A 13,113-nucleotide genomic window follows, 5' to 3' on the forward strand; every position below is an offset into this window, starting at 1 on the left:
TTAATCATTAATCCCAGCAGCATGATCTCATAACGATGATATTTTGGTTGCATTTTAAACAATAATTTTGATGTGAGATGATGCTTATACAATAAAAGATACATCTATTCAACAGCTTTTTGTATTTTCAAAAGGAGAGCCAAGACATGTGCTTGCTGCTGCCCGTTAACTCGTACCATGCCTCTTTTTTTGTCTTCCGGCAGATATGCCCATCTCCTACCAGGTGGAGGGCACTCGCCAGGCCCTGAAGGTCTGCTTCTACCTGGAGAGTTACTACTTCGCACATTTGCCTTACAGGCTAAAAAATGGAGGAGGTGTCAAAATCTACCCAGTACTCTTTACGCAAGGTAAAAGGAGTCCGTTTTAGGAAAAGGACAAAGGCTTCTTTGCAGAAAATCATGAACACTGAAAACCTCCTTGTGCATCTCCTCATGTTTAGCTCTGGAGAGCATGGAGGGTTATTACTATAGAGACAATGTGTCGGTGGAGGAATATCAGGCCCAAATTAACTCTTCCTCATTGGAGAAGGTCAAACAGTACAACAAAAGACTCGGGTACAGTATAGCACACACACACACCCACACGCCTTTGTACTGCTTCGCTCATGTTGTGTAATGCAGCAGAGTTTCTTAGATATCATATAAATAAAGATGTCCTTCCTTTCCGATGAGTTTGAGTCTCAGGGCTCAGTAGCAGCAGCACCTGAAGGTGATTGGCTGAGGGGAGCACAGTTGGGAATGTTTTGCGGTTGGCCGTAAGCACACACACAGCAGGGGCTGCAGTGGCTGGATGAGAACGCACAGCATGCCACCAGGTTTGCTGAGGTTTCCTCTGTGCAGCTGCTGCACTCAGTCACTTTGCACCCCATTGCTTTTCGACACACTCGAGACTCCCTGTGATTGGCCAGGTGTGGAAAATGTGATGAAGTAGAAAGACATGTGAAGAAGAACTTTAATTTGTTTAACTTCCTGGGCTGTGTGAGGGGGGAAATTTCACTCCAAGGCAGAGAGACAAATGTTAGAGAGCTACCTAACTTGTATTAAATGTGACTTTCCTCTTAAGCCTAGTTCCGTTAATGAGCACCTAAGAGGATGAACGCTGGTCTTAAGTTTAACATTTGCTGCAGCTTGTGTGGATAATTAAAATTATAAGCACAGTCTGCCTTACAATTTAGCTTTGTTATATTCAGCGCAGTCGGTTTTGGGGGCTTTAAAAGATTTATAGTCCAGGCAGTTCTGTGCTTCATCAGTGCCATCTCAGCGTAGCTAAATATTAATTTTCAAGGATTGATTTATTCATAGAGTTTTTTAATTTATTTGTAATGGTTAGAAGTGAGAGCCGCATTTCCCAGAGCATAGTTTTGGAAAGCAAATAAAGCAAGGACATGGAATATTTTATTGATTTTTAACAGCAGTTCTGTGACAGAACGTTCACTATTATACCCCAAAATTACAAAAATATGAAATGGTGAAAGTCGAGAACTCTGTGGAACCAACTTGAAGGAACAACCAACATACCCTGAAAACATTTTCCTTGTGAAATTGCTTGTTGTACCTTTTGTGTTTCCTCTGACGTCATTGCTAAAATTGAGCCTCCTTTCTGTGGTAACAACTTTCACACTGAAGAGTGTTGCAGTTAGTACAGCTTGGTAACACTTAGTATGGTGCATTCACAATTTATACAGTTGGATTTTTGAGTTTCTTACTGGCTGGTCACCGCTCATGGCCAGTCAAGCTGAAAGTTGACCCGTTCTGGAAGCTGCCGATTTCTCAGCTCATGTTAAGCTTTTTATATTTTGCTGTACTTCTTGTACTGCTGCTTTCTGTATTATTTCACCTGCACTGACAAAAAAATGTAATTGAGTTGACAGCCAAGGCCCCAGCAGTAGCACACAGTGAATGTGTCTAAGAAGACACAGGCAAGTGTTGTGGGGAAGCCTAAAGGGTGCTAGGTAAGGAGGCAGTCAAGCTGTGTGGCACAGTAGAGTTAGTTTCAACTGAATCTGCTGAAGCTCACATTTTGAGTTGTTCATTTACTCTGGGCTCTCCAAACTATCAGATTCCACTCTTTGCAAATGTTTTAGAGTAGGAGGATTTATACACTGAGCAAAAGACTTGATTTCAATGCTAAAGCTAAATCTTAAATCTTAATGAAACATCGGTCGGTGTTAATTGATTCAGTAAGCATTTATTGTTTTGCTTGTTATATTGCAAGTAATAAGATGTCAAAATGTGTGAAAATATAATTTGTACTTTTGCTTGAGGTCCAAATCTTGAGAGAAAAGTGGTAAATATGGCAAGATATTATTTGTAATGTAAGCTGGAAACATATTTTTTATCTAAAAGGTTATTAGATATTGAAAGTGAAGGACATGCACTGTTGGTGTCACCAGAGACGAATTAGGTTGTTTTGTTTGTTTTTTTTTTTAAAGTAAATTGGCCAGTTGTTCAACAGGAATCAAATTTCCAAACAGAACTTCTCACTCATTCGGCAGCAGCTCCTCTGTGACACAGTTTGTAAGTAATAGACTGTGTACAGAATAGATGTATGAGAAACGATGCACTTCTAACTCATCTACAAAACAGCAAAACATTGATCAAAACACAACACATTTCTTGGACTAATATATTATTTGTCAAAATTATATCAGGTTGTTATAATCTATCAAAATTAGTCTACAATTTATGAACTGTTTACACACTGTTTAGATGCATTTTCACTTAAAATTTTCATCTGTTCTATAAGCACACCCTCCTTTTTGTAAGCAAAGAAATGGGTTTCCTGGTGTGGTTGTAGACCAAAGGGAGTCCAAAGACCCATTTAATAAATTGGAATAGTATCAAAAAGTTTATTTATTTCAGTAACTCAATACATTTAGTCAAAGACATTACACAGAGTATTTACACTCAGACTAATGTTTTCAGGGCTTGTTAATTATGATGAAACATAACTTCTCAACATTTACTCAACACAGAACTGTAGGCTTAAGGAAAAGTATGTTTGATGTCTTCTTAACAGTTACTACTTTTAGTTTTAATCGGACAAACAATCTCATGGGAATTCATATCCTAATTTATTGAACATGACTGTATATTTGTAAAGTTTGAGGAGGAACATATACATAACATTTTTGTAAAACTCTTTGCAGCAATTGTCACTAAATTCATTTCATGATTTGTGGACGATTTCACTTTAACTCTGGCAGTATGTTTTAAAAAAATGGAAACCCTTATATGTTGTTACACTTCACAAATTGTGTAGTGTTGGACTATCATAAAATATGAAATATTAAATTTGGTGAAAATGTTTAAGTTGAGTGAATACCTTTTTCAGACAATTATATTTTGTGGGGTTATTTCCAGTTTTCAGTTTTAATTACATTTAACATGCAGAGTTGTACTTGCTAATGTCTAACCTATATTTTTAGTTTTGCATCTGTTGTACTGGTGACATAAATGATGCCACAAAGAATTCATGGAAAACCTGCAGGCAAGATGTTTTTCTCCCATCCCGAAAGTATATTTGTTTAAATGTGGTAAAATCAATATGCTCCCTTGGTTCCCAGCAATTAGTGGTTTCTCTGTATGTAACATCACCAGTAGCTTTTTTTTTGTTGTTGTTTTTTTTGCCAGCCGCCATTCGTCTTACAGCTGACCGCAGACTAGGCCGTGATCTCACTTCACTCTCCGACCTCAGGCACCTCGTTATCGTTTGAGCCGAGCCACTGCAGTGCTGGGCTAAACCAACACTGGGCCAGCGCCAGAAGGCGTCTGACAGACAGATGCATCGCTGAACTGAATGAACTTCAGGGCAATGTTTAAGGTTTTCATGCTGCCGTACCAAATGCTGTCATGCCTCAGATCCACATGTGCATTTCAGACCCTTGAGGGACAGTTATTTAGATGCAGAGCTGAAGTTTTATTTATGTGGCGTAAATAAGACGTAGCTACTAATATAAAGCAGCATTTTTCTAAAATCTACTTGGACTGGAATCTATTGTCATTTGGAGTACAACATTTTCTCAACTTCCCTTCAGAGTGGTTTGGGAAATCTAAAACACTAAAGCATAACTGTATGCATGTTCTACCTTTTGAAATAATTGAGGATATTTCAGTTGAAAGATGAGGATCATGGAGGGTTTGCAGCAAAAATGGAAAAACTGGACTGTCTTTGAATGCTTTAGTCAGGGGGGGAGGAGATGGATATCTGCAGGCTTGTTATTTCATCACATTTTGCTTCTATTGACGGGACTTTTCAGGAGGGCATTTGGTTTTCACCTTACATTCTCCCTTGTTATCGATTTTAGGACAGAAAAGAAGATGAAGATCACTGCGTATTGTGTATCGGTGAACTGCAAATGCAGTGTAATAATGGCGGTAAACCAACAAGTGTTGCCTGACACACTGTGCCTCTCTACAGAAACTTAAAGCCGGCCCTGCAGTCACTACTCAATATACTGTTGATTATCGGGATAAAATATTTTCCAGTGGATGTCTTGGCTACTTTGAAAGCCCTTTTCTCCCCCCCTGTATGTATTAAATACAAAAAAAAATCCCTGAAATATATTGGATAATAAAATACAACAAAGCCTGATAAATGTGTGTAATGATGGGATGGTGGCTGAAAGATGAGCAATAAACTCGGAGCTCTGTCCAGGTGGTAATATATATTATTATTACTACAGGCTGTTTAATTTTATGCTGTGTTCTCTTTCCCACAGCACAATACAGCCCGCAAGTCATTTGTGTTCAGTCTTCGCATGCACTGCTGTGTTGTATTTTACAATTAAGCAAGTACTGGATTCTAATTACAGGCTAGACTTGTTTCTGCTGATATTCCTGTTAGTGAAATGCAAAGGTACATTTCCCTCTTACCAATTTCTTCAGTTTTTTGGAGGTTTATTTCACATCTTTTTAAATCTTGATCGTGTTTCTTAAGGGAATAACCTGTCCGAATCAGCCTGGCTCTATGTGGAAATATAATTTTCCTCTAAACCTAATAACTGTTTGTGCCATCCTTGGCGGCGTTGACTGCCACCAGGTGTTTCAGATATCTGATGAAAAAATTGCTGTAGAGGACTTTTGGCTCAGTCCTTTTAAAAAGTGCATGACTAGTAGCAGCTGAGTAAACATAATATTTCTGTTTCCATCTAAGTCCCTACAACATACCCATTTAGACGCTACTTTGTTTAAATAAACCAACGTACCTGGGCACCCAACTCAAAAGTGTCCTTGAGCTTTTACAGAGCTGAACTTAAAATTTGTAGTTCTGCTGTATAGTTGCGTTCATCCTGAACTGTTACTGCAAATGAGCAAAACTAGCGGTGTTTTTTCTCTTCCCTGGAGCAATACTGTGCAGCAGAAATTGATGTCTGCTGTTAAGTTTTAAACATTTTTAAGAGTTATTCCCAGGAATAAAAAAAAAAAAAATCACGTTTGCTGAACTTCAACTGGAACCTTAGTTTTGTTTTCTTTTAAAACATTGTAAAAAAAAAACAAATATGCGTTTCAACAAACACACACCATATGGTTTATTTAATATTTATTGTAACTGCTAAAATGTGTCTTGGTAATGTCTTGTCTTGGACAACACAAAATGGAGCTGTTATAAGCAGTTTTCCTCCCTGCTGAAAAGGCAGGAGTCTTCGGCTGGCAAAGAGTGCCCCAGTTTACTTACATTCACAGGAAGGTGGTGAGGCTTTGTTCTGCTTCAGCTAGTCTGCACTGAACCTCTGTTTATAAAGCCTGAATGGCTGAGTTGCTTCCATTTATCACTTCGTTTTAAATCTATCACTGCATGGTTATAATGATTAAAGCTCTGTACTTTGTTATGCTTTGTACTCTATTGAAAGACCTAGATTCATCTAATTAGAAAACCCCTCTGAGATGGACAAGCAAGGTAATCTAAAGTGTTTTACAAGAATATAAAGCAAATGACATAAAGAAAATGTAATTAAAAACAAGATATAGATAAAAAATTATAGAGATACAATTCTGCATCAGATTTAAATGTAAAATATGTTTAAATGCACATCTGGAACCAGATAAAGAGCTGAGACATAAAATCAAATTTGACCTTTTCAGGAAAGCTGCAGTAAACAGTAATGTTTTCAGTCTGTTTTGTGAAGTGCATTTTAGTCATAATTTAAACAAGGTTTTTCCAAATCGAGGAGTAAAACTCTAGATGCTGCCTGCTGTTAAGTTCTCTTCCTGGCAAGACCGATTAAATAGGTTTCCAAAGACCTGCGAGATCCACATAGTTCTTATCTGACAAGAAACGCCAAAATATATTTAGACCATTCAGTCCCTTAAAAACTAATTGCAATGTTTGGAAATCAGTCTTTGTTGCCATGACAGTGATTTAAGGTGGGACATGATGATCCACTTTCCTGGTGTAATCAGGATTCTGAAAGTATCATTTTGGATGGGCTACAGTTGCCTGATTGTTTTAATGGATACCAGCACAGTAATGTAACTTGCTGAAGTCAAAATCATGAATCTGTCGGTCTGTGTGTATTGATTTGATAGTAAACATGTTCTCTTTGGCAGTTGTTTTAAGATGTAATAGAGTAATTTGATAAGATGTATGACAACACCTAGGTTTCTTTATAGTGGTATTTGCCTTACGGCATTGTTCAATGCTTATTTAACTTATCATTGTTAGGCCATAAAAACAATGATTTTGTCCTATCTGCACTAAGTTTGTCCCTGTGATATTGCAATTGTAGTGGACTGTGGTCAGATGGTGACAGAAATATAAAGTTGTATCTTCAGCATATGTATGGTAAGAGATGTTATGATATTGGGGCCACTTTTACATGAAATAAAAGTGGACCAAGATTGGAGCCTTGATGAACTCCATATGTGATTTTTGTTTGCTCAGATTTAGAATTGCCAAATGATACAAAGTATTAGCTTTACAGATTATTTATTGGCTGATTTGTAGAAAAGGGTTAAAGTTGAAGAGTTTTAATGTAATCCCAATACTTTTGTTGTTATTTTCAAATTAACAGGATTTACATACCTGGTCTATCAAATAAGCTCTTATCCAATCTAGCACATTATAAGACAATTCTATCCATGAGCTACCATACATCCTCTATTGTACAGGTTTCAGGAATTTAATGAATCTTTTCACCATTTTCAGACACTGACCCTGTATAAGCGTATGATATGCTTATGCATCCCTAAGTCCAGTGACTTAGTGTTAATAACTTTAACTTCCTTTGACACTAGACAGCATTACTATAAATCCTCTATAAGTGTCACAAACTAAGCACTTGCTTTCTGACCCTGATTAACAGTAATAGCGTTAATAACATATGTCTCATTATATATAGTTTCACAGTGCTGTAGCATAAACCAGTATATTCTAGATTTTTTTCTGAGCTAAAGTTGACCTACCCATGGTTATAAACACGTCTGCATTAATGAGTTTGCAGCTTTTCCTCCTCCTGGTGTCAGTGCAGCAGCATCACTGTGGGGCGTCTTAAGGCTCCTGGAAGCCGTCATTAGCTCCGAGGTTGCTTTCCCACACAAGCCAGGGGATTTGTGTGGGAATTTAATAACAGTGAGTGTCATTCATCATGGCCTTGTGAGTGATTTACATGGACTTTTTTACACCTCTGTGGGGTCATATGTTTACAGAAATATTATAAATTATAGATAATTTAGCTCTTTCCCGGTGTTCGAGTGAAAGTGAAACCACTCAAAATATGCAAATTTTAAACTGTTTTTATACCCCATTGGATTTTAGGGATCATAAATTTTTTCCTTCACTTCGTGAGTCAGCAGTGTGCTGGGAATATATCCATTCCTGCGCTACTCCTTTGAACACATCTGCCTCTTTTCTTCTTTCTACACAGCAGCTGACTGCGTTTGCCCCTGTGCTTTGAAGGGCCTCCGGTGTCCTATTGTCACGAAGCAAGAAGAAACAAAGTGAATTGAGTTCTCATTTCCCCAATAAAACAAACCAGCTACATGCAGAGCAGGTCATCTTTGGCTTGCAGCCAAAGTATCCATTAGAGCCTCATGGAAACCCTTTGGCTCTACTTAAGTGTGTGGTCAGGGATGTTGCAGTTATTGCTGGACGAGCTACAGGCAGACTTTACCTATGGCTGTCTTGATTTCCACTAAAAGCAAAAATAGAAAAAGGAGTTGCTCACATAACAGCAAGCTCAAAAGCAGTTCATGTATTTTTGTCACACAGTGGCTTCCCCGTGTTTGCTGTGTTCCTTACCTGGTTTGTGGCAAACTGCAAACAGGACTTTACATGGCTTTATTTCATGAATGTTGTTTTTCTTTATGCTCCTTTAATCAAAGCCAGATTTGTGAAGTGCATAATTTAAAGTGTCAACAGATTCTTCAACCTGTGTTGCTGACGTCTGCATCTCCTGCAGAGTTAACCATGAAACTTTTTGCTGCTCCTTACCAGTTAGTCAGACGAACAGCAACCTTTTAAAACCAAAAAGACATTTTTTTGCTCTCCCTCCTACTAAGTGAGTTTGCCTAGAGTGCTAAAACCTGCATGACTCTAAAAATAAAATAAAAAAACAAAATAAAGCATTTGTATCCTTACGATTTAATGCATTGGTTTGTCTAATTTTAAGTTTTAGAACTCAAGAAAACATTACATTTTTAAGCTAAAACAAATGAAATTATCTGTATATCTATGGAAAAGGAATGATAGTTTGCAGTATAATGGGTAAAAAATATAAAAGGATTAATTTTTTCAGTGGGACTATTTTGTTTTGGAAAGGCTTTGCAAGTATTGCATAAAAAACTAAGGAGAGGCTTAGAGAAGCTTTTCATTATATTTAAATTTAGCACACACCTCAGTTCTTTGTTCAAAAGGTATGAAGAGGCCCCAAAGAGCTCTCCAAAGATCTGTAGATATCTAGTTTATGTTAAGGTTGGTTTTCAGTCTTACCATACGCTTTTCAATTTCTGATGATGGATTCAGTCAAATCGAATTTGGGTGTGTCAGAGCTAAGATGATTCAACAAAGACATGCCATGTTTATTTTATTTTATTTTTTTGGTATATATTTTGATTTGCCACAATCGCCTTGCATAATGTTCCTTCCACTTAAAAGTTATGGACTAATTTGTCTCTCACCAACAATCTTAAATTGAAGTTTGAGGATGTAATGGAAAAAAACAAAAAAACAAAACATAAGCCAACATGTTTCTTTTAGTCTGCTAGTGAATATTTTTATGGCTCCTTTGCCACAAAGCATTGTCTAATATAAGCAAGTATTCTTTGTATGTGTACAAGGTTTGATTCTCAACAAATGAGATATTTTCCTTCTCTCTCTCCATTTCCTATGAGATTTCTGTAAAAAAAAAAAAGATCATTACATCTGCATAAAAAGTGCAGAAGGTTGAAGATTTCAGAAGTCCAGAATGGACTAAACAATACATTTTAAGAACATGTTTAATACAGATAGGAAAGTAGATTTAAATTGTAGCTGCACTGATTTGTAGACAACACAACAACAAATCAAAACCTTGTTTTGTCTCTTAGGACTATTTAAAGTATCTGTTCATATTATGGCTGTATATTCTACACCTTGACACTTTGTAACCTCCACTCTAATGTATCTTTTGAGTGATAAGCCCATCTTGAACCAATTACAAGGGCTCTTAGCGGAACCAAAACCAAGCGGTGCTAGTTGTCGGTTTCTGCAGCACACTACAAGGTTAATGCATAATTTGGCAATTGAGGTTTAAATACCTGGAAAGCTGTCATAAGTGAATGTGTAACATTATTCATCAGTAGCTCAGGAGTAGATATGCTAGGATGCTAAGATAAATTAGCTCACTTCTGGGGATCATGCCTCATTAGTCAAACAAATGATTTTGTAGACTCCTTATTGTGCTGTATTCTTATTTTGTCGCGTGCTGGCTAAAAGTATATTTCCAACTTTAAAAGCTTTTTGAATTAGTATTTTATGTTTATCTGAATTACCGGTAAGTACAATTTCAAATCACATGGATTATCACTGTAAGAGAATCCTGAACTGTCTTTTGAAAGGCATCTTCAGATTGAATGCCTCAATGCTCTTTGAATCACTTTACAGCAGAATCAATGCAGATGAATGAGATCTGCTTCACTTAATCTTGTAAACAGTCTCTGTTTCTCAGTCTCTGTTCCAGTCTCTCCTTTTAAAACTATCCCCCCCTCCCTTTTTATATATGTGGTTGCACAAATGTGTTACAGAGGCTGTGTCTTATCCTTTACCGCAAGGAGTAATGGAGTTGATTGATGATTTTATTACAAAGGCTTTAATGTGGTGTAATATACCTATATTTAGCACAGTGTCTGAATGCTGAGATCTGATGCAGATACAGACTGCTGAGTTTGCACGAATAGCAATCATCCTCAGATGGACTCATTGCGGCAGACTGCACAGCATCTGTATGCAGCCACTAGTACAGTGCTGCCTCTAGTGGATGAAGAAGGAAACGGCATAATTTGTTCTGTGCTCCATGAATGAGTGAAGCGATGGCACTTGGATCGACTCCCAGGACAAGAGAGGCTTAGTCTGTGTTTCTGCTTTGCCGTGCCCAAGTTACTCTAATGATTGATAGTCAGACGCTGTTCCTCCATAAAAAGCAGCTGGCCTACTTTTTCCAGAGGAGGCCTGTTATCCTGATGATCTAATGATGCAGAGAAACATTTTGGATGTCAGACAGTAAACAATAAATATATATATATATACAGTACAGACCAAAAGTTTGGACACACCTTTCTAATTCAATGGGTTTTCTTTATTTTCATGACTATGTATAAGGCAAGAAATCCCACTTATTAACCTGACAGGGCACACCTATGAAGTGAAAACCATTTCAGGTGACGACCTCTTGAAGCTCATCAAGAAAATGCAGAGTGTGTGCAAAGCAGTAATCACAGCAAAAGGTTGCTACTTTGAAGAAACTAGAATATAAGGGGTATTTTCAGTTGTTTTACACTTTTTTGTTTAGTGCATATTTCCACATGTGTTATTCATAGTTTTGATGCCTTCAGTGTGAATCTGCAATGTCAATAGTCATGAAAGTAAAGGAAACTCATTGAATTACAAGGTGGGTCCAAACTTTTGGTCTGTACTGTATATATATATATATATATATATATATATATATATATATATATATATATATATATATATAAAGGTTGGACTTTGATTTTTAAACAAATTCATACTCAGTATTCTGTCATATTTTGTGTCTCACTGCTCCACATAAGGGATTTTATTAATTCTAATTAAGAATACATTCGCTCTCTCTCACTCAGGGCGTTTTTCCTTGATCAGTCCAACATACCGCCCAGCACTGCACCCAAAGCTGCCCTCATAGATAAGGTAAGCCATAACTTCATTTTGCATTATTAATATAATTTGTGTATACAGTCATACACCCAAACCCTGAGGTTTACATGTACTCATCATGGCTGGATTTTCATTACTCTATAACTTGGGTGATTTGATGACAATTTTTCCCTGAAAAACCTGCCTGGCATGTCAGAGGTTTGTGTTTTTGCTTATGTCTCATCCTCGGTGCTCCTGTTTCTGCCCAGTTAATGCGACCCCTCAACGCTCTGGAGGAGCTCTACCGTCTGATGGAGAGCTTTATAAGCTGCCGCCGCACCGCCGCCTGCCAGTTCACAGCCTGCGGGGCTTCTGGAGTAGGGCTGCTCACTGTCGCGTCGGAGCTCTGCTCGCGTCTGGGAGCCACCCACGTCGTTATGTGCAACAGCGGCGTTCATCGGTGAGTGCACTTTCCATCTCTATCAGAGTGGCGTTGTCGCTGAGCCCCTCCTTCTGTTGCCCCACAACCAATTAAAATTCAGAAAGTTATATCAGATTCTGGGCTAGTATAAATGTACAAAGTACATTGGCACAGCCTTCATTTTTGCCATTTTATATTACAGTTTCAGCCCTGTTTATGTCTCAACTTGGACCCCTTCTCTGCATGAATTAACATCAGGTATTCTTGTTAATTGGGCTCTTTGTTTCTAAAATCAAATTAAGGAATTGAGCAGGCAGAGTGCTTTACACAGGAAGGAGATGGGTCAAATACTTCCTTTCCCGTTGAATTCTATATAAGGTTCACCTGCAGCTGAGGGCCCCATTTATCAATGCATAAGGACAGAAATATCCTGATCATTTGTCACTGCTGATCCCTAGTTGCTGCTTTCATCTTCATCTCATACTCCTTCCCTCCTCACCGCCCACCAATCTCTGATGCCCTCTTTCCTCACCCTGTGACAGTTTCCATATCTTTTTGTCTTTTTCTCACACCTGTGCATCCATGCATTCTGTGGGTATGAGTGACGGCATGATTAAGTGCTGCAAAGAGACGCGCCCACTTGCCTTAGCTCTAATCGAAAGTTTCAGTGAGTCCCGCTACTTTATTAACCCACAAACTGCATGTATCACTGTGTGTTTTCAGTGTAAATTACACATGCTTCCCACAACTCACCCCGGCAGGCAGTCAAAGTGCACCATAACATTACAGGTGACAAGTCCCGTAATACTTAGGGTTATTTGTGTAGCAGCTTCTTGCGTAGAAACAGCTTCGCTGCCTGAAGCTGCAGAATGAAGAGTGTTGGAGTGAGAATTTAAACTGGGCCTTTTTATAGAACCAGATTACTACTAATACACAAATGACTCCCACTGCGCTGAGTTTAAATTACATGCAATCAGCGAGAAAACGGCAAACATTTTCAGCAACTGGAACGCCAATAAAACCAAGACAGTTGATTAGTAGTGTGGAAATAGGTTCACCAATGTGACAGTCATCTAAGGCATCGCTGATGGGATTAGTTGGGCTGATGGATGAGTTTTCATAACAGCAGAAGTGGGATAGGTTGGAGGGGTCAGCAGTTCCCAATTTGCAACGTGTCTCTCCCATTCAGTTCTCAAATTAAAACAATTTGAGAACTTTGTCTGATTGTGTTTAGGTTTTTTTTTACAGACACTGTTTCTAACAGTTATATATTTTTGGTTATGTCTCTAGTTGCGTGAAGCAAGTAGTGGTAGTGGCGAACATTTGTTAACCACAGTCTTGAAGTCTCGTCACAGACACCTTGTAGCGTATTCTGAGACAAAAAT

At 38.1% G+C, this 13,113-nt stretch overlaps 1 protein-coding gene across 1 annotated transcript in view; it reads left to right on the plus strand.

The window, feature by feature from the left end:
• Positions 1–13,113, plus strand: part of prex2 (phosphatidylinositol-3,4,5-trisphosphate dependent Rac exchange factor 2) — a 103,332-nt gene that overhangs the window by 75,226 nt on the left and 14,993 nt on the right. The window contains exons 35-38 of the mRNA XM_023326301.1: positions 204–347; positions 440–554; positions 11,295–11,361; positions 11,577–11,767. Coding sequence (XP_023182069.1) covers positions 204–347; positions 440–554; positions 11,295–11,361; positions 11,577–11,767 — 517 coding nt within the window. The remainder of the gene's footprint in view (positions 1–203; positions 348–439; positions 555–11,294; positions 11,362–11,576; positions 11,768–13,113) is intronic.

This window comes from Xiphophorus maculatus, chromosome 21 (genome assembly GCF_002775205.1).
Source record: "Xiphophorus maculatus strain JP 163 A chromosome 21, X_maculatus-5.0-male, whole genome shotgun sequence".
Lineage (NCBI taxonomy): Eukaryota > Metazoa > Chordata > Actinopteri > Cyprinodontiformes > Poeciliidae > Xiphophorus > Xiphophorus maculatus.